The sequence below is a fragment of the Ailuropoda melanoleuca genome, chromosome 18, assembly GCF_002007445.2.
Source record: "Ailuropoda melanoleuca isolate Jingjing chromosome 18, ASM200744v2, whole genome shotgun sequence".
Taxonomy (NCBI): domain Eukaryota; kingdom Metazoa; phylum Chordata; class Mammalia; order Carnivora; family Ursidae; genus Ailuropoda; species Ailuropoda melanoleuca.
The window spans coordinates 14943743-14969647 of record NC_048235.1 but is presented as its reverse complement, the minus strand read 5'-3'; the positions used below and the strand labels follow the sequence as shown (position 1 = coordinate 14969647).

The following is a 25905-nucleotide window of genomic DNA, read 5'->3' as shown; positions in this document are numbered from 1 at the left end:
ACAACATTTTTTTGTTACTGAAATCTGTTAAAAACAATTGAACTATAGGGGCGCCTGGGTGGCACAGCGGTTGGGCGTCTGCCTTTGGCTCAGGGCGTGATCCCGGCGTTATGGGATCCAGCCCCACATCAGGCTCCTCTGCTGGGAGCCTGCTTCTTCCTCTCCCACTCCCCCTGATTGTGTTCCCTCTCTCGCTGGCTGTCTCTATCTCTGTCGAATAGATAAATTAAAAAATCTTAAAAAAAAAAAACAATTGAACTATAGACCTATGATTTGTGTACACCATGCTTTTCTCTATGTACACCATGTTTAACTAGAACTTTAACTAAAAAAGTAAAGGAAGAGTACAAAAGTATCTTGCCTATTCAAAACTCAATTATCTGGCCATTGAACCTATCTAGAATACAGCCAATAAATGAAAATAAGCAAAAATAACAGGCTTTCTCCCATAGCTGGTTTGTTTTTAGAGACTGAGTGAGTGAGGCTAGTGTCCAGATAAGTCATCAATGAGGAGGATGACTGACACAGTTCAAGGAACAGCACATGTGGCAAACAGCATGGGCTGAAACAGACTCATTAAAAGCAGGTCTGAAAAACTTAAGCGCAACCTTTGGGAGGCAAGTTGTAAAGCAAATACTTCTGCCCCATTAACTGCTCTTGAAACTCATAGTCCAGTGAGGTATTTCTTAATTGTGATCCTGAGCACTCAAGGAGCGGTCTGGTCACATACAGTGTGTTCTGTTTAAGAAGACAGGGCCGTAAGATTTTAGAAAGATGCCTATCTAAAGTAGTTATTATTTTAAAATCTGGTACACAGTGGGGTAGACTCTCAATGTAGTAACAAAATAAAACAAAAAGTTCCCCGGATTGACTGTAAGACCGGAATGCCAGCGCTGTGTTACGTGCTCGAGTGCAGCTCTTGTTGGATGCAAGGGTGCCTGCACTTGTTGCCTTTCAGGCCTTCGCTGAGTGTTCTCTCTTTCTCCATCCTGCATTTCTATTCAGAGAGGCTGCAAAGAGTATGGAGAGAACATGGACTGAGGGCCTCAGAGATCTGAGTTTCAACCTGGGATGCCCCAGGGCCATTTCTAAGATGCTTACGGTCTCAGGCCTGCATGCCTCCTGAAAAAAGACTGTTTCTAAATTGAGGCATAACACACACAGCCAAGTGCACAAAACACAGACCCTGCTTGTAATGAACTGTTCCTTATGTGTGCACATGTGACCGTACTTCTGAGAAATGAGACGAGGCTGTTGATAGATGGTAGTAGTATTACTCACAACTTGAACTAGAACTTATGCCCAACCTAAGTACTGGCGACCACCAATGTCCATTTTTCTCTTTTACTATCTGCAAGCAGATGGTTTCTGTACTGAACTTGGCTCTTTCTTTCTCTGTAGCCACTGCTCAGACACTGAAGCCTGAGGCTCACTGCCTTCTCCAGGACCCATGGCCACTCTCGCCATCAGTTCACCAGTACTCCAGGCTAGGTCCCAGTGAATGTCTTCAAAGCTACCTTGATTGAGCCCTTGGCCATTCTGTTCACTGTATCCTGGCTTTCATTTTCTCTTTGCTTTTTCCTTCTCTTCCTTTTCCTTCTCTTTTCTTCTTCCCCATTGTTTCTTACTCCCTGTTCTTCAATACCTTTTAATCACCATCATTAGATTTGATCTCTTAGTAGAGGTCACATGTGTATCTGTTTCCTAATTGTGTCTGTTGCGCATCAGCAAAAAAAGACAGTGCTAAGCTTACAAGCTTTATATTCTAGAAGTTCACTTATAAATGTCTTAAAAGAATATATGATACAATATTTGGCTTCAGTGCTGGCCCACAACAATATGGCTGAAATAATACTCAGAATTGCTGGGTCAGCTGACATTCATGAGCTCCTGAAATCAAGCTGCCTTGTTCTAAGTTCTGACCCTTTTGGAATCCTCTGAGAATGGGGAAGTGTGGTGTGGAAGGAACAGGTGGAAGCTTCCTTTCCTAACTTAGAAATGTCAGGACAGTACTTAGGGGCAAGACATGATTATAGAGGTGGGCTTAGCATCAGAGATGGAGGGAAAGAAGTATAAATACATGCGTTTGCTCACAGTCGAGTGCTCGTGTTGGGGACAAACATATCAGATCCTACATGGAATTGTGGGAGGAGCTTGGAGACAGAATGGATCCAGAACAGCACTCCAGTTCTTCACTGAATGCATTTTACCATTGCAGATAAATCATCATCTCCCTGGACTGTTTTCACATCAGTAAAATGATGGGGTTGGACAAAACCCGGAGTCCCTTTTGATGCTGGTATCCTTTTGTCTACATGATTATTAAACTCACTGTGAAATTAGAGATTAGAATGCAATGAAACAGACTAGCAATAAGAACTGTGGGTATAATGACACAGACACATACAGTGATGACAGACGTCACAGACCCAGGAAACAGTGTCCTCATGAAAGTGTGCCTCACTGTCCTAAACTATCTGGATCACTTGTCTCATATCTGCTAGAGAAAAAGACCTCTGCAGGACATCTGGTTTCCCTGTTTTATGTCCCAGGAAATGTACACGAGTTTCAGAAATTTCTCATATAGTTCTCCCTTCTTGGAAGAGAATGAAGTGACCAACTACACAGAAACAATAGGTTGGTCCTCTGGGACTTAGGAAGGTTCTTGTGAGTTTGGGTGGGATGAGCCGGGGACACTGATGATGACTGACTTGCTGTGTGTGTGAGTGAACAGTCCTCCACGGGGAGCATTCCTGTAGTCAGATGGGCTCTTCTAGGCCTGCAGTGACCCCTTCAAAATGTAACCACTCCAGAGCAACAGCCTCAACTGGCAGCCAGCCAGCCATTCAGTTTACGATAACACACATCTCAAGAATGGGGGGTTCACAAGAGCGAGCACATCACTCTCACTCAGGTGTTTAAAAGGGGATGGAAGATAAGCCCTTCACCACATTATAAAATAAAGGATCAGACAATGTCTCCTGCAAAATCAATTCACGATGTCTCTATTGAGGTCCTAAAGGTGTCCAGTTACGTGATTTACTGGTGATCTAAAAACCAGTGTTCTGTGGGATCGTTAAAGCCAAAAACATAAAACGTAATAAAATGTCTGTATATGAACCAATTGCCCAAATCCCAAAAGAAAAAGAAAATGCATTTTGGCCAATACTACTGAGGCAGTTTATCCTTTTGGAAATCTTTCTTTATAATTCATTTTGCATCCAATAGTCTCTTCTTACTGTAAGTGATGCTTTCCTGTGATTCACTTAATATCCACGGACATCAGATATAATGTAAACAGAACTGTAACAAAGGTCTAACTTCCAGGACATGGGCAATTAAAACAGACAGCATTCCTCAATAATCTGTTCTGCTGTCTTAATTGAAAATCTTAACACCTTTGGTGATAAAAATTTAAATCTTTTTTTTTTATTCTGGTTCATAACTAATTTTGCAAAAGCCACTGGTCATCTTTTGGTGAATATTTCCACTTAAAATTATGAGTATCTTACAGCACCCTTATCAAGCTAACCCCAATTATAAAAGGAATTTATTTTTTCATTCCTACAATTTTATTTTAAAAATTTATTGATTTGTGTTTGAAACATTTTTCAAGCTTGAGAAAATTAAAATAGGAAATTAGTGAAATTGTAGTTTGTGGTTTACTTTTCATAGACAGCTATTTTGATCTGATTTCTGTTGATAAAGTAGAAAAACAACTTCTTGTTTGGAACGTCTAATACTTTGTATTTACGCACAAGAGAGATTCTCAGTTTTAAAAGCACTTTCGCACGTTTTGTTTTATTTGTCCTTATGAAATCTCCTCAGGTAGATAAAAAAACTAAAACCCCAAATTCACAGATGAATGATCAGTATTTCTTATTCCAGGAACCCACCCAGTATGACCGTGGAAGGAACACAGGAATTAAAATCAGACCCAGGCTGAGTCTTTTAAACCTGCAGTACCTTTATTTGTACTACGTATGGGCTCTGTTACGCAGTCTCTCTAAGTTTCTCCGTCTACGCAGTGGGGTACTTCTCTCACATGGGTTGCTAGGAGGGTAGATTTAGATTCTGCCATCCATCCCCCATCCATCTACCAATCACTCTGAAGTTCCAAAATACTATAGAAATAATGGTATTACTATGTCATTATTAGTATATATCCTATAATTAGTGTTTGTTATTTTTATTTTTTTTAATGTATTTTTTAAGTAAGTGGCCAATATGAACAATAAGAAGTGAAATCAGTCAGAAACTAAAGATTTAGGATCTAAATCTCTTCTGCAGCATTATGGAAATTACACAAATTCTCCGATGTCACTATTTTCCCTTTCATAAGGGAATCTCATACCGAGATTCTGACTGTTTCAATATCCAACCTTTGAGAGGCTGATTATTTCCATACCCAAAGTTGTTCTCTAATTTAAAATGCGTCAGCTCTGGAAGCTACAAGAAACTTTCTCAGACAAGTATGTTACCGTTCAAAAAGTTATGACCTGTTTGTGCAGACTTCGAAAATGATTTCAAGCTAACAAAGTCAATGTTTAATATAATCCTCAATTTGATAGTTCTTATCAATACTGTTGACGTTTTCCTCCTATAGGTCTTCATGAGATTTGAAATCATTGATTCAAGGCAATTTTTTATTTTTAAAGGCATTTTCTTGATTTTTTCCCCCTTGCATTCTTAGGCAGTGTTTAAAGTTTCATGACTTTTTTTCTGGTCTGTGTAGTATATTATTATCGAACTCTAACTTATATCCAAATTTGCCAAAGCAAGCCTCAGAATTGCTTGGAAACCTTCCAACAGTGGATTAAGACTCCTAAATACACGGCTAGTTTGGGGGGTCCGCGTGATTACATCTAAATACACGGCTGGTTTGGGGGTTCCGCGTGATTACATCTGCATCTGACCTTTGGTTCCTCTAGCTCTCCATCTCGTAAAAAAGTAGCAGTTTTTAGCATTAAATTAATCACAGATAAGATGGAGCTTTTCACAGTCCTTTTTCTCTTGGCAATTCTGAAAGTGAACCAAAGTTAAAAGTCCTAAATTAAACCTCCTGCATTTAGTTCTTACTAACATCTGATGGCTCTGTTTTTAAAAGTATCTGATTTGAAAAATATCTGAAAATATCTGAATTGAAGACAATTCCATTTACAGTTGCACCAAAAAGAATAAATATGTGGGAATAAATTTAACCAAGGAGATGAAATATCTGTACTTCAAAAACTGAAAAATACGGATTAAATAAATTGAAGATGACACAAACAGAAAGCTATTCCATGTTCATGGACTAGAAGAATTCATATTGTTAAGATGTCCATACTATCCAGGGGAATCTATAGATTCAATGCAATCCCTATCAAAACACCACAGTATTTTTCACAGGACCAGAATAAATAATCCAAAAATTCGTATGGACCACAAAAGGCCCTGAGAAGCCAAAGATATCTGGAGAAAGAAGAACAAAGCTAGAGGTATCACAATCTCAGACTTCAAGATATAATATATAGCTGTAATAATCAAAACGGTATGGTACTGACACAAAAATAGACACATTTATAAATGGAACAGAATAGAGAGCCCAGAAATAAACCCACACTTATATGATCAATTAATTTATGACAGGAGGCAAGAATATACAGTGGAGAAAAGACAGTCTCTTCAATAAATGTTGCTGGAAAAACTGGAGAGCTACATACAAAAGAATAAAAGTGGACCACCTTCTTACACCATACATAAAAATAAACTCAAAATGGACTCAAGACCCAAATATAAGACCTCAAACCATAAAAGTCTTAGACGAGAATACAGGCAGTCATTTCTGTGACATTGGCCACTGTAACATTTTTCAAGGAATGTCTTCTCAGGCAAAGGAAACAAAACAAAAATAAACTATTGGGACTATATCAAAATAAAAAGTTTTCGCACAGAGAAGGAAACCATCGACAAAACTAAAAGTCAACCTACCGGATGGGAGAAGTTATTTGCAGATGATACATCTGAAAAGGAGTTAATATCCAAAATCTATAAAGAACTTATACACCTCAACATCAAAAAACCAATCTGAATAAAAAACGGACAGAAGATCTGAATAAACATTTTTCCACAAAGACATACAGATGGCCAACAGACATATGAGAAGATTCTCAACATTGCTAACCACCAGGAAAATGCAAATCTAAACCACAATGAGATATCACCTCACACCTGTTACGATGGCTATTATCAAAAAGAAGAAATAACAAGTGTTGGCAAGGATGTGGAGAAAAGGGAATCCTTGTTCTCTGCTGGTGGGAATGTAAATTGGTGCAGACACTGTGGAAAACAGTATGGAGGTTCCTCAAAAAATTAAAAATAGAGCTATCATATAATCCAGCAATTCCACTTCTTGGTATTTATCCAAAGGAAACAAAAACACCAACCTGAAAAATATATGTCCCATATTAATTGCAGCATTATTTACAACAGCTGAGATGTGGAAACAACCTAAGCGTCCATCGACAAATGCACGGATAAAGAATATGTAGTGTATCTGGATACACACACACGCGCACACGCACACACGCACACACACACAATGCAATATTAATCATAAAAAAGAATGAGATCTTTGCCATTTGTGATAACATGGGTGGACCTAGGGGATATTATGCTAAGTGAAATAAGTTAGAGACAAATACCATATGATTTCACTTAAATGTGGAATCTAAAAAAACCAAACCAAAACCAAAACAAAACAAAACAGAAGAAGACCCATAAATACAGACAACTGGTAGCTGGCAGAGAGGAGAGGGATTGGGGGGGGGGATGCATGGGAGGTACAGGAGTCCAGTTATGGAATGAATAAACCACGGGAACGAAGGGTACAGCATAGTGCCTCCAAGGTACTGTAATAGCGCTCGGGGAGAGATGGGAGCTACACCTGCCCGGAGCACGGCATCGCATACACAGGTGTTCAATCACTCCATCGTACACCAGAAACTAAGGTAACATTGTGTGTCAACTATATTTCCATTGAAAAAAATACCTGTTTTGAAAAATATCTGTTTTGGAAGTCATTTTAAATCTCTATAAAGTCTTTGGACCTTGTTCTGCTCGTTCTTTATTAGTATCCTTAAAAAATGATAATGGGAATATTTGAGGTGAATACTAAGGTCTCTAGAGTTTTAAGTTGCCTGGCTGATGGAAATGCCCTATTTTCTAAAAATGAAATACACGCGCTCAGGATTTTCTCAGCTAGCAGAGGCAATGAACGGCGCTTTTTTTTTTTTTTTTTTTAAGATTTATTTATTTTGAGAGATAGGCTGGCAAGGGGAGGGGCAGAGGGAGAGGGAGGGACAATCTCAAGCTCGATCCCAGGACTCTGAGATCATGACCTGAACTGAAATCAAGAATCAGACACTCGGGGCGCCTGGGTGGCGCAGTTGTTGGGTCCCTGCCTTCGGCTCAGGGCGTGATCCCGGCGTTCCGGAATCGAGTCCCACATTCGGCTCCTCCGCTGGGAGCCTGCTTCTTCCTCTCCCACTCCCCTGCTGTGTTCCCTCTCTCGCTGGCTGTCTCTCTGTCAAATAAATAAATAAAAAATATTAAAAAAAAAAAAAGAATCAGACACTCAACTGGCTGAGCCACTGAGGTGCCCCAATTAATTGCTTTTAAAGAAGCAGTCGTTCATGCTCGGAACTCCGCAGGGTAGCCCAATACCATCCACTCTCCTAAAAAGCCTAAAGATGCTTCCTTAACCAGCATCCTAAGTTTTTCATCTTTCAAACAGGTTGGCTAACCAAGTTGACCTGACACATGACTGCTCTGTGTGACATCTCAAGAAATTTCAGTGAAATTCAATGATGCTACAACTGGGGAATAAAATTCTGGATTTTCTGGTTGAGGTGCTCTAAGATTTATTCTCCTACAGAGCTATCCACTTTTGGCAATCACATTGAAGGCATTAGTCTTAGAAGAAGGAAAAAGAAAAAGAAAAACAAATAAATCTCGGTGCTGAATATTTTTCAGGCTACTTAGGTTGAATTTGAGTTGTGGAGCTTCTGGCTTAAAAGGATGCTTACCTGCTCTGAACTTGGAGTGCTTTTGGATTGAATATTCATTTAAACAAATATTTATTGCATGGCTACAGTGTAAGATGGAATATAAATTGTCAGCAAATTCTTGTTGGTTTGTCAAAATACAAGACAATGTACTAAGCTTGTGTAAAACATGGATCCTACTTTCAAAGAGATTACTTTCAATCAAGGCCCGTAAAATTCTTTTATTTTAAAATAAAAATAAGACACGGCATACGAAGGTATAAGACTACAAACATGTTTATATAGCAGAAAAATTTTTCAGGAGAAATCTGGAACTTGGTTGGTAGATGGCAGCTGAAGCCTGAAGTACTCACAGATGTTTTAAAAGATACTGCCTGACGGACGGTAACTGCGCTCGGCACGGTGAGCATTTTGTGATACACGTGAGTGCTGAATAGCTATGTTGTGCCCCTGAAACTAATACTGTGTGTCAACTATACTTCAGTTAAAAATGAAAAGAATTTTAAAATAATTTAAAAAATTATCTGTAGTGCAGCTAAAATTCAAATTAAAAATGCATAAATAAAAGATGTTAGTATATTACGTTAGACTAACAATAAAAAACATTAAAAATAAATATAAATAAATAAATAAACAAAAGATGTTAGTATTACATCAGGATGAAAGCATAGGTAATAAACAGGGACATACGAAAGCTACCTCACCAATGGGACAGACGCAAGGAGAGAACTTCAAAATATTGTCAGTAATGGAGACAAAGCATAGCTATTGACAAATAAGACACTGGCTCCATATCTTTTGTAGAAAGTGATACAGCCTGGAAAAATACCAGTTGGAGGTTTGAGAACCAGCCTAACTTAAATTTTAAAATTTTCTCACATAGTTATTAAATGGAAGATGATAAATATATTTTTTTAATTTCTTATTCTTTTTTTTTAAGATTTTATTTATTTATTCAACAGAGATAGAGACAGCCAGTGAGAGAGGGAACACAAGCAGGAGGAGTGGGAGAGGAAGAAGCAGGCTCATAGTGGAGGAGCCTGATGTGGGGCTCGATCCCATAACGCCGGGATCACGCCCTGAGCCGAAGGTAGACACTTAACCGCTGTGCCACCCAGGCGCTCCATGATAAATATTTTAATCAGTAACTAGTATCTCCTCCTTTATAATTTTCTTAACCCATTCCAAAATATAAAACTCTCTTCTTATGTGATCTCGAAAGGATAGTGTGCTTCTAACCTTCATGCATTCATTCATTCTTTTTTTTTTTTTTTAAATGCCTGTTGGATGTCTCCTCTGTGCCAGGTCTAGGATAATTTTGGAGCCTGGAACAGAGTTCTGTGGCAAGACAAACGCTATTCTAGTTAATTCACTCTTATTTTAAAATTTGGCTTGTTCTATTGATCTGGGCCTACTTTGTGCCAGTACCATACTGTTTTGATAAATACAGCTTTGTAATATATCTTGAAGCCTGGAACTGTGATGCTTCCAGCTTTGCTTTTCTTTTTCAAGATTGCTTTTGCTATTTGGGGTCTTTTGTGGTTCCATACAAATGTTGAGATTGTTTGCTCTAGTTCTGTGAAAAATGCTGTTGTTATTTTGATAGGAATTGCATGTAATGTGCAGATTGCTTTGGGTAGTACAGACATTTTAACAATGTTCTTCCCATCCGGGAGCATGGAATGTCTTTCCATTTCTTTGTGTCATCTTCAGTGTCTTTCAACAGCATTTTATAGTTTTCAGAGTATAGGTCTTTGACCTCTTTGGTCAGGTTTATTCCTAGGTATCTTACTATTTTGGGTGTAATTATCAGTGGGATTATTTTCTGAATTTCTCTTTCTGCTGCTTCATTATTGGTGTATAGAAATACAACCGGTTTCTGCACATTGATTTTGTATAGTGAGGCTTTACTGAGTTAGTTTATCAGTTCTAGCAGTTTTTTGGTGGAGTCTTTAGGATTTTCTGCATGGAGTATCATGTCATCTTTAGTGAATGTTTTACTTGTTCCTTACCAATTTGGATTCCTTTTATTTCTTTTTGTTGTCTGATTGCTGTGGTTGGGACTTCCAGTACTATGTTGAATAACAGTGATGAGAGTGGACACCCTTGTCTTGTTCCTGATCTTAGGGGAAAAGCTCTCACATTTTCCCCGTTAAGGATGATGTCAGCTGTGGGTTTTTCATAGATGGACTTTATTATGCTAAGGTATAGTCCCTCTAAGCCTACTTTATTGTTTTTTTTAATCATAAATGGATGTACTTTCCCAAGTGTTTTTTTCTGCATCTAATGAAATGCTCGTATGATTCTTATCCTTTTTCCTGTTGATGTGATATATCACATTGTTTGATTTGTAAGTGTTTAACCACCCTGACAACCAGGAAGAAATCCCACTTGATTGTGGTGAATGATTTTTTTTAATGTATAACTGAATTCGGTTTGCTAATATTTTATTGAGAATTTTTGCATCTATGTTCATATTATGGATATTGGCCTGTAGTTCTCTTTTTTAGTGGTGTCTTTATCTGGTTTTGGTATCAAGGAAATGCTGGCTGGCCTCATAGAATGAAGTTGGAAGTTTTCCTTCCTCTTCTCTTTTTTTGAATAGTTTAGGAATAGGTATGACCTGTTCTTTGAATGTTTGGTAGCCTGTGCCTATGAAGCCATCTGGTCCTGGACTTTTGTTTGTTGGGAGTTTTTTGATTATGAACTCAACTTCTTTGCTGGTTATTGGTCTGTTTAAATTTTCTATTTCCTTCTGTTTCACTATATACATATATATATATATTTAGTTTCTCTATCTTTGATTTCTGTTCTAATCTTTATTATTTCCTTCCTTCTGCTGGCTTTAGCTTTTGTTTGTTCTTTTCTAACTCCTCCAGGTGCAAGGCTGGGTTGTATATTGGAGATTTTTCTTGCTTCTTGTGGTGGGCTTGTATTGCTATAAATATCCCTCATCAGACCACATATGCTCTTATCCCAGAGGTTTTTGGACCATTGTGTTTTAATTTTCATTTGTTTCCATGTACTTCCTTATTTCTCCTCTTATTTCCTGGTGACCCATTCAGTGTTTAGTAGCATGTTATTTAACCTCTATGTATTTGTGGTCTACCCAGACTTTTTTCTTGTGGTTGACTTCTAGTTTCATGGCGTTGTGGTCAGAGAAGATACATGGTATGACTATTATCTTGAATTTGGTGAGGCTAGTTTTGTGGCTTAACATATAATCCATTCTGGAGAACGTTCCTCGTGCACTTGAAAAGAATGTGTATTCTGCTGTTTTAGGATGAAATGTTCTGAGTATATCTGTTAAATCCATCTGTTCCAGTGTGTTGATGCTCTGTTTAGATGATCTGTCCATTGATGTTAGTGCGGTGTTAAAGTCCATTACTATTATTGTATTATTGATTAGTTCCTGTATGTTTGTCATTAACTGTTGTATGTATTTAGGGGCTTCTAAGTTGGGTGCATAAATATTTACAATTGTTATATCTTCTTGTTGGACTGTCCTCTTTATTCTTATATAGTATCCTTCTTTTCTCTTCTTACAGTCTTTGTTTTAAAGTCTACTTTGTCCAGTATAATTATTGCTACTCTTTCTTTTGATATCCATTTGCATGATAGATATTTCTCTATCCTCTCAATTTCAATCTGCAGGCATCTTTAGGTCTATAATGAGTCTTCTATAGGCAGCATATAGATGGATATTGTTTTTTGTTGTTGTTGTTGTTTTTATCCATTCTGTGTTTAGTCCATTTACATGCAAATTAATTACTGTGTTTAGTCCATTTACATGCAAATTAATTACTGATAGATATTTACATGCAAATTAATTACTGATAGATATGTATTTATTGCCATCTTATTACTTGTTTTGTGGTTGTTTCTGAAGATTTTCTCTGATCCTTTCTTGTCTACTTCTCTTTTATGTTTTGCTGATTTTCTTTAATGATATACTTGGATTTCTTTCTCTTCATTCTTTGCATATTTATTAGTGGTTTCTGATACATGGTTACCATTAGGATTGTATATAACCTCCTCTGCATATAGCAGTCTGTATTAAGTTGATGGCCATTTAAGTTTGAACTTTCTCTTTTCTCCTCTCCTCCCCACATTTTAGGTATAGGTTATTGTAAGTTTTTTTGACCGATTTTTTACAGAAATATTCCTTTTTACCGCTATTGTGTTTCCTATCTTCACATTGTTATTTGGGGTCTCTCCTTTCCATTCAAAGAGTTCCCTTTAATACTTCCTGCAGGGCTGGTTCAGTGGTCATGAAGTTTTTGTTTGTCTGGGAAACTATCTCTCCTTCTATTCTGAATGATAACTTGGCTGGATAGAGGATTTCTAGCTGCAGATTTTTCCCATTCAGCACTTTGAATAGATCATGCCACTCCCTTCAGACTTGCCAAGTTTCTGTTGAGAAATCTCCTGCTAGCCTTATGGGTTTTCCTCATAAGAAAATAAGTTAACATAAGTTAATGTTTTCTTTTGCTGCTTTTAAGACTTTTTCTTTATCATTATATTTAGCAAATTTAATCAAAATGTCTTGGTGTCTGTCTGCTTTTGTTGATTTTTTAATAAAGATTTTATTTTTAAATAATCTCTACACCAAACATGGGACTCAAACTTACAACCCAGATATCAAGAGTTGCATTCTCATCTCATTGAGTCAGCCAGGTGCCCCTGCTTTTGTTGATTTTGATGGGAGTTCTCTGTGCCTCCTGGATCTGGATATCTGTTTCCTTCCCCAGAGTAGGGAAATTTATAGCTGCTCTTTCTTCAAATAAATTTTCTGCTCTCATCTCTCTCTCTTCTTCTTCTGGGACTTGTATAACATGAATGTTATTATGTCTGGTGGAGTCACTGGGTTACATAGTTCTATCTCATTTTGTGTAATTCTTTTCTCTCTTTCCTTCAGCTTGACTAATTTCCATTATTGTGTCTCCTGGGTCACTAATTCGTTCCTCTGCTTCTTCCATCCTGCTCTTTCTTCCATCAGGCATGTTTCTCATTCCATTTATTGAGCCCTTTATCTCTGCTCTGGTACTCCTTATCTCTGTGAGAAGGGTACCATTCATGTCTTCCACTCTTCTCAAGTCCAGTGAATACCCTTTTGATCATTGCTTTAACGTCTTTATCAGGCATGTTACTTATATCTGTTTTGCTTATATCTCTGGCCATAGCCTGGTCTTGTTCTTTTATTTGTAGTAAATGTTTCCTCATTCTGTCTGCCCCTCTGTGTCTGTTTTTTGTGTTAAGAAAGCTATGTCACTGCTTTTGAAGGTAGTGACTTTATGAGGAGGAGGTCCTCGAGTCCCCTACAGTGCAGTGTCCCCTGTTCACCAGAACCTGGCCCTTTGGGAGAGTGGCCTATGTGTGTTGCTCACATCCTATTGTGTCTGAATCACTTTCCTTTCCATGCAGTCATCTGCACTGACTCTTCACCTGTTGTTGGTTGTGCTTGCTTGTTGTGTTGTATTAGTGGGACTCAGGCAGGCCAGCTCTGAGGGTACATGTCTGCAGGGAACTTGGGAGTGAGGCACCAGTGTTAGCAAAATTTGCAGTGGTCTACTAGTTCTATGCTGGATACCCTGAAGCACAGTGGTGCTGAGTGTGTGTGCTAAGTGCACAGACAGACATGGAGCATGGTGTGCAGAGGCAGCCACGCGCCCCGTGTCTGGACATGGGGTGCAACGGTGGCTGGGAATGCACTACTAGGCATGCAGCAGCAGCTGGACCCAGTGGCAGCTGTGGCCCTGGTGGTGGGGTAAGGCATGTGCATAGCTTTAACAAAATTTGCCTTGAGCCCTGTGCTGAAGCTAGACATGTGTGTGCAGCCCTGCCTCCTGTAGGTGGCTCTGCATTTGTGCTGGGGGGCAGGAGAAGAAAATGGCATCTGCCAGCTCCCTTGTTTTCAAAGAAGTGCCCCAACATGCTCCAAAATCGTTATGAACAGATCTGTCTCCCGTTTGCCCCCAGTGTTGTATAAACTGCTGTTGTTATGTTGCCTCTCCATGCAGGCTGCTGTCTCTTTAAGGGCGGCCACCTGGCTATCACTTGCCCTCCTGGTTCACCCAGTGCTGAATCAGCTGACTTTCAAAGCTCCTGGCTCAAAGTCTCACTGGTTTTACAAATTCATGGTATTCAGCCCCTCTGGTTCTAAGGCCAGAACTTATGGAGATTAGTTTTCTACGGGAGCTCTCTGTTGCAAGGACCCATTTCTCTGCCCTCTGCACACGTGCAGCTCCCTCCCTCCTGCAGGTAGCCTCTCTCCGCCTTTCTGACCTTCCAAACCTTTCAGATGCAACTTCTCCATATTTAGTTATGGAATTTGTTCTGCCAGTCTTCAGGTCGCTCTCTGGTTTATTGACTTGGATGTGGACCGTATCTAGTTGTAAACATGGTAGGGGCTGAGCTCAGGGTCCTCCTACTCTGCCATCTTCCCAAGCTCCCTATAGACATCGGTAGTTTGTGTTTAGCTTATAGATGAAAGGCCGAATCAATCTGACTGTAATGTGGATATTTACATATTACAAACATCCCCTAAACCGCTCTTCTGAGAAAAGAGTAACCAGATCTAGGATATGAGAAGAATCTCTGGCAGGATTTCACACTTTTAAAAATTGACTGAAAACTGGACCAGAGCAAGTTTCAGCAACGTGGTGTGGGTAGAACCCAGGTATCATAGAAGGTGAATTTAAAATAGGTAGGAAGGAAACAGAGGGACAACTTTGATTGTTTGAAGGGAGAGGAAAGGTCTGACAGCGAGAAGAACAGGAGGATAGAAGGCAGCTTATTTGCCAAGGGAGAGCTCTGCAAGATGACAAGGATTAGGGGAGGAGTCCTTGCCCGGAGAGATGTTGCCACAGCAGAGGCTACCTGACCACGGAGGAGCATTCTGTGAAGCACAACATCCAGTTTCCACCACAGCAGAAGAGAAGGAATGAGTATCTATCCAAAACCAAAGTATTCCATGCACTCTCTCGAATCCTCTCCGTGGTCATCACTATCTTGATTTATTACATATTAAGAGACTGAGGCTCTGGGAAGCTCTGACTTACCCAAGGTCATTAGCAAGTGTCATGGTCAGGATCTGAATGCAGTTGTGTTTGTTTCTAAACTTAAGGTCCTTATTTCTTCTAACAATCTGCAAAGACAAGTTTCTCAAATATAGCCCTTTGAAATTTAAGAATGTAAGACATTGCCTGTGAGCTTTGATGTACAAAAGAAATAGATTCTTCTTCAAGCCAATTTATTTTTTAGTTCTGAGCCTCTGGATTTGCTATGTAAAACACGTGAAAAATGTTTTCAAGAGTAGCCAAAGTTTTTCCTATTTAAACTGGTCTTTATCTGTTTGATATTGGGCACAGTTCAGGTACAGTCAGGGTTTTATTTATTTTGTTATTATTATTATTATTATTTTAGAGAGTGAGCATGCATGGTTCGGGGGGGGGGCGGAGAGGCAGAGGAAGAGGGAGAGAGAATCAATCCCAAGGAGGCTTTATGCTCACTGTGGGAGGGCTTGGTGCAGGGCTTGATCTCACATCTCTGAGATCATGAGCAGAGTTGAAATCAAGAGTCAGACACTTAACCAACTGAGCCACCCAGGCATCCCAGGATTTTTTTAAATTATGAACAATAATTCAGTGGGTCTCTAATCTTGCTTTCCAAGTTCAAGTCCAGGCTAAAATGAAAGAAGGAATGAATACTGGCCTGTTGGAAAAAACCAACATCCTGGCAAATAAGAGCAAAAAAAAACAACTAATTTCCACTTTTGTATGAGTGGGGTTTAGAGACTTAAGGGCACATTAGTTCATCCAGCAAACCATGGATGGAGTCACATGTTGATTTGATTTGGAAGCATGTGTATGCATAGCAAGGATGAAAAGATTAAAAAGCAAGACCAAAAAGCATTTAAGTCTGAAACTTTGACCCAATATGGCTAGTTTGTTTGTTTCTATAAGATAGCATAGTAAGTAGCCCTCTTTTTGTTTTCCAAGAAGTGGGTGACTCCTTTAGAAAACCACCTAACCTCGAGATGCTAATTCTACTTTTGAATTCAGCTTACTAATTCACATCTGGGAACAACAGTGTTACTTTGGTTCCTGTGGAAATGGGGTGGTATGAAATTGCCCCATACCTGACATCTTGGGCCCAAAGAAACAGTGCTGGAATTTAAACAAACACACACACACCTAACCTCATCACAGGGCTGGAAGGCCACCTTAGGTTGCTTACAAACAGAACCTGAGAGGGAGCTGGTAGGTTCGCCACTCCTGCTTTACTAAGGGAGATCTCTCAGGAGAAACCTGTAGTGGATGAGGGAAGCTGCCTAGGGCAGGGGAAGAGTCAAACAAGGATGGGATCTCAGGTGAGGCCTAGACTTGGCTGGATCCAACAAGCTGAGGCCTCTGGGTATAAATCCAACCACAAAGTTGTGACCCCTGGAGGTGAAGGGGCTGGCCTTTTGAACTCCATTGTCAATTGGTCATTCATTTTCTACTCAACTGAGGGCAATTCTCTGGAGGAGGCAGCTGCAAGTAAATGGAAGCACCAACACTCATCAAAATTCAGGATAAGTGCACCAGCCCGGCAGAGGGCACTTGGAAAGGGTATTAGAAGCATCTACTCCAAGGCCTAGGACACAGACAGGATGTGAGAAACAATCCAGAGACCAGTTTGCCATAGAAACGGGCACCTTCAGCCAGAGTTCTGAGGGGAGTCCATACAAGGAAATGAATTCTCCTCAGGTGAAATCATCACACAGATTTGACTGTTGCCAAATTAGGAACAAGATAGCTAGAGCCACAGAAACATGTTGATGAAGACAAACTCAAGGCCCCACATTTGTACAATGTTAGATGGGGAGATAGATTTCTTGCCTGTCCAGGTGACTCAAACCTTCCTTCTTAAAGCTCCAGCACATTGGCATTCCTCCCTGAACTGGGATGCTTCATTTTCCGTTGGCTTTAATCACAGAGCATGGCAGTACCGAGGCACTCCAGGGAAGGGAGCTCCTGCATTGCAGACATATACATCCTTGCTTCTACTGTGTAGTAACCACCCAACTTTCCCTTGATAATCAGGATCAAGCATCCCACTTGGGACAGTGACCCCAGTCTTAGTCTATGGATTCCTTGGAATGAGGAGTCCAAAGTAGCCAGGTGGCAGTCTCAACTTCCAGTTTAAGGAAACCACTATTATGTCTCTTGGTGGAGCATTCCTCCCTTGGAAAACAAGACTTTAGAACAACAGAACCTAAAGTTGTGGGGACAGGAAGCAAATGTTTTGCTAGGGTGTCACTAGGATAATTATGAGAAAAAAATGACCATTTACTCCCTTGATTTTCTGACCTATGAATCCAGTCCTTGATTTATAACACATACTCCGCCATACGGGACCCTACCCTATGCTCATTCCAGCTGTTGCTGAACTAAACCCTCATAAGCCATTCTACCACAATGCCTTGCTTCATTGGCTATAAACTGAGTTCCTCAGTCAAAAGCAAAGTTTTTATCATAAACAAAGACAAAGGCACCTTGTAATTCTATGGACGTCAGATTGGTGAATAATTAAGGGTGGGAGAGGCAAATTCATATCCAGAATATGCTTCTATTCCATTGAGAACAAAGTACTCCCCCTTTGATGATGGAAGTGGTCCAATGGAATCAATCTACCACCATTGTCTGGCTGATATTCTTGGGGAATGGTGTCATATCAGTGTTGGTCCCTGTTGTTGACAGGTTGGGCATTCAGCAGGACAGCAGTGGCTATAACCAGCTCATTTTCATGAGTAGTAGTCTATGTGGCTGGGCCCAGTAGTAACTTCTATTTCTTCTGCATGATAACTTTGTGAGCTTATTGGTCAGGGACAGTGGTGACCAAGGAAAGATTAATGTCCACAGGTTGTGTCATTAAGATCCTCTTCTGCTAAAAGAACAAAACAAAACAAAAACAAATCCTCTTCTGCCAAGGTTGCTTTTTGGTGAGTGTTTGTAGAGGACACAAGTATCTTCCACACTCAGTGCCCATTCTTAGAATCTTCTCCAGATTCCCGTGTTACCAGTTTTCTAAACCTGTTCCTTCTAACCTTCGACTGTCTAGCTATACCATTAGCCATTGCCCATGAATCAATGTAAACATGCACCTGTGACCATCTCTCCTTCCAGGCCAAATGAACACCCAGTTTGAAGTTCTGTTCAAAGTTCTTTGCACTAGGAGGATTTTCCTTCATCCTTGTCCCTGGATTTGGCCAGTAGTGCTACAACATCCAATTTTGGGCAGCACCGGCCTCTCATGAAAACCCATCTGTAAAGCATGCCAGAAGTTGTTTTTTTTTTCCTTATTAACTGACCAAAGGGGAGTCTTCATAAGCCCAGAGGTGCAGGTTGAGTAAAAGGGGGCAATGAGGCAGGAATGTGGGCCATGGGCATTGGTGACATTTGCTCCTGCAATTTACTTGTGCCCTCAGTACATACTTGAGACAGATTTTGTCTATACCACTTCTCTTTGATGCTGTGCATGCCAAACTTATGATCCAGTGGGTCAGACACTACATAGTCCATAAGAGATCTTTCAGATCACACCATCACTTGGTGGTCGGTCCATGGCCAAGTTTTCAGATGCTGGTAAGCCTGAGTAGCAAAGTCAAAAACTGTTTCTCAAAAGGGGAATCCTAGTCTGCAAAGGATAGCCAAGATTTGTTACAAATTCCTAAAGGTCTGTAGTTCCAAGTCTGCTAAAGGAGCCTTATATCTTTCAGATCTGCCACAAACAATTAAAACACCATTGGATCAGATGAGTCAAATGGCAGAACAGCTTCCGAGTCTTTTCTTGTGCTGGGCCCCCTCAAAACTGCCTGCTTTTTGCGTGACTTGGTAAATGGATTGGTTTAGCATGTCAAAATTAGGGGTGTGTGTGTGCGCACACGTGTGTGTATTTAGTGGTAGGAGGGCAATGCACCAATTTTTCTTCACCTTGGAAGGTGAGTACAGTGATAATTTAAGTAACTTTTTGCCACTGCATGCCATGAACTACCAGTGTCCCCTTTACTAGCAGAAATAAGGTTTATTTTAATGCTTTTAAATCTAGTGTTTTTAGAGAACCAAATCCAGGTAACCCAGAACCAATACAGAGAAACCCTCCTTGGTTCTTGGTCTACTTCCAGTACCAAATTCTGTACCAGGCAGGGTTCAATCAATTTGAGAAACAAAATCAACAGAGCAATTATAGGCGCTGATTAACAAATTCAGTTGAGGTTGTTGCTTGTGTGTCTGGTGCTGGGACCTTGTATCAGCCAGGGGTCTTCAGAGAAACAGAACTCTGAATATATCTACATTCTAGTAATACAGTAGTTTATATTCTATTCAGAGAGTAGCATGTTCTATATATAGCCATATAAATATAACAGAATATAGAGAGAATAGAATATATTCTATTAGTATGTTATTATATATTCTATTCAGAGAGTAGTATATTCTATTTGTGTGTTAATATATTAATATTTAATAATATTCTACATATTTACATACACACACACACATAAAAGAGACTGTTTATTATGAAGAATTGGCTCGCTTGACTATGGAGGCTGAGATGTTCCCCAGCCTACCACGTACAAGCTGGAGACCCAGGAAGGCTGGTGTGGTTCCAGTCTGAGTCCAAAGACCGGAGGACCAGAAGCACCTATGGTGTCAATCACAGACTGAGAAGACTGGTACTCCAGCCCAAGTAGTCAAGCAGAGAGAGTGAGTTCCCCTTTCCTTCAATGTTTTTGTTTTAGTCAAGCCCCTAATGGATTAGATAATGCCCACCCACACTAAGGAGGTCATTGGTTTTACCAGACCTATTCAATTGCTAATTTCCTCTGGAAACACACTCACAGACACATCCAGAAGTAATGTTTAACCAGCTCTCTGAGCATCCCATGACCTGGTCATGTTGACACATAAAATTAACCATCACAAGCTTCAAGTCCACGGATAAGCCAGCTGAGAAGAAAAGATGGATGTCAAGAGGGAAAGCAAGGAGAACCTTGGAGGAAGGACAGGAACCCAGGAGGGTGAACTGAATTCCTGTCAGTCTCTCACTTTCCCCAAGCCAGGGTGGAGCTCAGAGAGGGAGTGGGAGCTGTGGGCACGCTGTGAGCACCCCCATCACTGCAGGCCAGCAATAGGAGTCGAAGAGCCAGAGCCCCCGAGGTGCCTGGGGCTGCACGCTGAGCCTCAGAACGTGGAGAGCGCCTGCCTACTGCTTCACCTCCTCTTACGTCACACGCAGCTTGTCTCTGGTGGGGAACATGACCCTGGAGCCCTGCATTCAAACGTCCTTTCAGCTTAGTCCATACAATATAAATGCACTCTGCATTTTGTTTAAAGATATAACTCAGTGCCAGGTCTTATTGGAGGGGGAGAAAGACGTCTCAGATGGGCACTGCCCTCATGGAGTTAATGGCTTGCGGTGTAGGAAGATGGTGAGAAGAAGAGCAATACGTAAAAAGCAATGGCACCTTGCTTTGGCCACTCCCCGAGGGAAGTCCCAGGACTAGTTCCGAAGGAAGCAGTTTAGAAAAGGCAACTTTTCAGCTGTCTAGTAACTGATTTTATTCATATCTGCGCCATTCACTTACATTTTAAGGTTTTATTCACCAGAACGAATGTCTGCTCAGCATTTTATAGTTGGCCTGTGTCTTTAATCACTGTGAGTCTGTCAGGTGTTTCTTCTCGTTACCAGTAGAGAGACCTCCAACTGCCTTCCCTTTCCCTTATTCTGATTCTAACATGCTTTTTCAGAATTATGCCTGAAGAGGCTCTAAGCCAGGGCTTGCCTGGCCAGAGGGCCCATATCCAACACTCACATATTTCTGGCCACAGGAACTTCCTTAAGGAAATGCACTGAGTGACATTAACAAATAAACAGCACTGTTGCAGTCTTGCATTAATTGTATGACTTCATCCAATTTAACTCCGTATTTCTGTTTTCCTCAACTCTAAAAAGTAGGAATTATTCTGCATGATCACAAATATTCCTCTCAATCTCAACATCCTAGGAGTCTATAATTCCTCTACGGTAAGGACTGGAAGTAAATCCAACAGGAAAGGAATTGCTAGCCATGAACAGAAATTATTTTAAGTTTCAGAATGCACTGCTGTGCTGGTTGTAGGGAGTGTCGGATGTCTGTAAAAATGGAGAGATTGCTATCTGTCTGGAGGTACACGCAGGTGAGATGGAAGAGATGATCTTATAATGTGTAGAATCATGACGAAGTTATTTACTCTTACCTCATCGTTCCTCTCCCACCCCAACACGCACGCACGCACGCACGCCCCTCGCAGTTATGATAAAGCTTCCAGCTGAGCCAACTGATAGCCACATCTGCATAGAGTCTATGGCTAAATTTTTTTTCCCCAGACACTTGTAAAAGGGGATTAGTTCAAAGAAAACTAAACCAATGATTTAATTAATGTAAAGACTTGAACAAAAAAGAAGCATAATTGCTATAAACTAAATGGAGCAGGGGATTAAAGCCATGAAAGAAACGTATGACATTGCTTATGATCTTATTTTTAAGCTCTTTAAAAATAAATCTATTTATGTCAGTTTGTTATCATGACGTTCTGGGTAAAAATGGACTGCCTTGATGATAATTTCTAGCTGAATTTCATATATTATACATAGTTTTAAAGTATTACACATTTCGAGTTACAAATTCATTAAAACAAGCCCACTTTGGAATTTAAATATTTCACTGGTGATTGAAATTGTTCTGTGGGGACAAATAAATTTGTTTTTATTGATTTAATTTGGCCTCACGTTACCAGTTTTCAAAGAAATTGTTTTTACAACAATTTATCTGAAATTCCTACCTATATGGCAAAACCTTCCCTTTTTTTAGCCACAACGGCTCTTTTACTTCACTTCTTTGCAATTTTTGGAGGAATGTGGAGTAAAATTAATCAAACAGGAACCTCAAATACAAAAGTTGTTTTATTTTAGATATTGGGAGATGACAATTTAATATCAGCCATCAAGCATTTGAGCAAAAGTCTCAACTGGGAGCTACTATTCAAGATCTGATTACAAGGAGGACACACTCTTAGGGTACTGTGGTATAGAAATAGAGGGAACTTACGTCTACAGATAAATATAATAAAAGGCAAAATATACGGTCACTCCGCCTGGAATGTTCCTCCCTGCTTCTTCCTAGCTCACTCCATTCCTTGCTGCCTCTTTTTCTACACATACGCTTATACCTTCTTTCTTTTAATTTTGTTTTTCTAAGTTTGAGAATCATAGGATCCCTGTCTGTTCCTTTCTGTTTATCCAGTACCTATTAAATGCACTTAAGGTTTTATTGAATGAAATTTATTACAATTTAATCTAAATTAAATGTGGTATAATTTGATTTAGAAGCCTGCAAAAGAGGAAGGTCTTCCATGTAGTTGGGCAAATAATTAAAAGCCTGGGGCATTTTCACTAATGGTGGATTTGGGAAAGTGGGTAGCATTTTAAAAATTAGAGAAAGGAGCCATTGAAGGCCAAAGGAATAGTAAGAAACAAGGCAACTGAACTACAAAAGTAAAGGACATACTTGCAGAGTGTCTTACAAAATTCAACTAGAGTTCCTTGTTTTTATACTTTCAAGTGTGTTATTACATTAACATAGAACGTATTTGGGGTTTAATCTTTACACCTTAGGTTCTTTATGAAATCCAGAAGTATTTCTACCTTTTCCTTGGGATGGAGGTGAGAGTTTTGCAGAATACCAACAACATTAACTGGGCACTTACACGACAGACGCCATTCAGCATTTGACACGGACTGCCTCAATCTGTCCTCATCGTAGCCTTATGAAGAGGCTACTGTCATTATGTGCATCTTACGGAAGAGGAAATTGACATTTGGTGAGATAATATAACTTGCCCCAGTTAGACGGCCAGGAAGGGGTGAAGCCCTTATTCTAACCCAGACAGTTGCTGAAAAAACCCCTTTTCTCTGAACTATTGTACTGTGGGTCAAGGATTCACTGCTGTCCAAGGACAGCAACCGAATAATTTGAAAAACAACAGTTTTGAACACGGAATGTGCCTTGTCTTAGGAATGTGGGAATTTGCGAACAGTGTGGGACTGATTTGACAAGGGCAACAGCGGGCTTGCTTCCTGATGAAAATGGCCTCCATTTCAGTTATAATAGGGCAGTCGCTGTGATACCAGGTTAACGGAGTTGCACAAACAGCCCTTAAAAAAAACAAAAGCAAAAACAGACAAACGAAAAACAACTCTGAAAGAAAACCAATGCAATCCATAGAAAACTGGCAATAACCTGTACTTCCTAAACCTTTCTCTTTTAGGAAATCTATTTGTGGTGAGCCTTGCAGTCGCAGACCTGGTGGTGGCTGTTTACCCATACCCCTTGGTGCTGACATCTATAGTTCACGATGGATGGAATCTGGGCTACCTGCACTGCCAAATCAGCGCCTTCCTCATGGGCCTCAGTGTCATTGGCTCCATATTCAATATCACTGGAATCGCCATTAACCGTTACTGCTACATCTGCCACAGTCTCAAGTACGACAAGCTGTACAGTAACAAGAATTCCCTCTGCTACGTGTTCCTGATATGGACGCTGACACTCGCGGCAGTCATGCCCAACTTGCGTACCGGAACCCTGCAGTATGACCCAAGGATCTACTCCTGCACCTTTGCGCAGACTGTCAGTTCAGCATACACCACAGCCGTAGTGGTTTTCCATTTCATCGTCCCAATCACCATAGTCATCTTCTGTTACCTAAGAATATGGATCCTGGTTCTTCAGGTCAGAAGGCGGGTGAAACCTGACAATAAACACAAAATGAAACCACAGGACTTCAGGAATTTTGTCACCATGTTTGTGGTTTTTGTCCTTTTTGCCATTTGCTGGGCTCCTCTCAACTTCATTGGTCTCGCTGTGGCTTCAGACCCTGCCAGCATGGGGCCCAGGATCCCAGAGTGGCTATTTGTGGCCAGTTACTATTTGGCATATTTCAACAGCTGCCTCAATGCAATTATATATGGACTACTGAACCAAAATTTCAGAAAGGAATACAGAAGGATTATAGTCTCACTGTGTACAGCCAGAATGTTCTTTGCAGATAGTTCGAATGATGCAGCACATAGGGTTAAGTGCAAACCCTCTCCATTAATGACCAACAATAACCTAGTAAAAGTGGACTCTGTTTAAAATACAAAGCACTACTGGCAAGACCCACACACTGCTCAAGGTCTTACTCATTTTCATGTTTGCTTCCTTTTTGACAGATGCCTAGAAACACAGCACAGTTGAGAAAACTTGCACTTCTAAGAGGTTGCCTCTAGTTTATGAGCTCATATGCTGTCAGCCTTTTGAATAAGTCTCTAATTCTGCTTATGAAGAGAAATTCAGAACACAGAGTTACATGTTAATTCGAGAATGTGGTTCAGGGACAGGGGTGGAGGCAGTAAGTTTAAATAAAAATGCTCAATGTATTCAAGTGGAGAAAGAGTGTGCAAACTTTTTTCTATTGCAAATGAGTATCACAAAGTAATTGCTTTTTTCTTCCACTTTTTGAAGATTTCTCATTGAAAAACAAATGATGTGTCATAGTTACAAACAAGCAAATGGAGCGAAAGGAGAAAAGTGGGATGACTGATTCATTACACAGTGAAAGGCTGAAAGTAAATCAGGGAATACTTTGACATAATAGCAACAACCGTAACAAAGTTTTCCATTGGCAGATGGTAGCATTGGGTAACTACAGTCGGGATCATGAATGTGGGCTCTATTGAAAGTTGCACATTCAACTAGAGAAAGAGCTAAGTATATGATGGAACTCTTTTTCAGACGTCAATAACCACAGTATTTGAAAACAGTAGCAAAACATAAAACTCTATTTGATTTTATTAGACATTGGCTTTATTATTTTGTCACTGAAGATCATTATTATTCATGTTACTGACAAACCATTTCGAGCTGATCTCTGTTAATTTATGAAGTCATCTAATCAGTTTAGTTAAAACTGATAAAGAATCAAAGAGCTGTAGACCCTTAGATACAGTCCTGAATGTGTCCTAGATCGATCAAACCACTGGGGCAAGTAAATATCTAAACCGACAGTGTTTCTTTTACAGATATTTCAAAGCAATATTCTTTAATAATTCATTTTAGTATCTGATTGCCCGAATAATCCTAAAAGTCTAGGAGAAGAAAAATGCCCAGGTAAACTATGGTTTCATAAACTATGGCTCTAGTTTATTCCAAAGAGCTATTTAGGACCACAGTCAGGTTTGTTACAGGAGTGCTTTGCAGGAAATTAGAGCCATGTTTTCTTGTGTTTTAAAGTTCTTCAACAAAACTATTACATAGTAGAAAGAGTTGGTGATTTGCAGCTATATATATAAGACAAAAAGTGATTGGGATATATTTGCAAATATCTCTATAGCTAGATAATCAGAACCTCCTTGGAAAGTTCTATCATTTGTTTTAAAAGGTTCCTCTGATAACTGTTTTCATCAAGCATATTTGGGAAACACTAAATTATGGTTTGTGGTGGGGAGTGAAGGGGTGTGTGTGTGTGTAAGTTATCTCTAAAACTTTACCCACCAAGTCATTTATGTGCAAATGTTCTAGTCAGAACCAACAGTAAATAGTATAGATAAGTTTTAAACCTACATTCCAAATTTCAGATAACTGAACCTTAAAAAATTAACCATGGTAACCTAAACTCTTTTTAAAGTGTAGGATAATTTATCTTGATGCTGGGGATAAACTACTACGTTGCTAACTGTATATTCCTTTGCTCTTTATAGAATTTTGTTTCTTACTTTATACAGTAGCATAAAT

At 39.8% G+C, this 25905-nt stretch overlaps 1 protein-coding gene across 1 annotated transcript in view; it reads left to right on the top strand.

The window, feature by feature from the left end:
• Positions 1–24583, top strand: part of MTNR1A (melatonin receptor 1A) — a 38760-nt gene extending 14177 nt beyond the window's left edge. The window contains exon 2 of the mRNA XM_002923416.4: positions 23399–24583. Within this exon, the coding sequence (XP_002923462.1) occupies positions 23399–24267 (869 nt within the window). The 3' untranslated portion in view covers positions 24268–24583. The remainder of the gene's footprint in view (positions 1–23398) is intronic.
• Positions 24584–25905: the final 1322 nt, after the last annotated feature.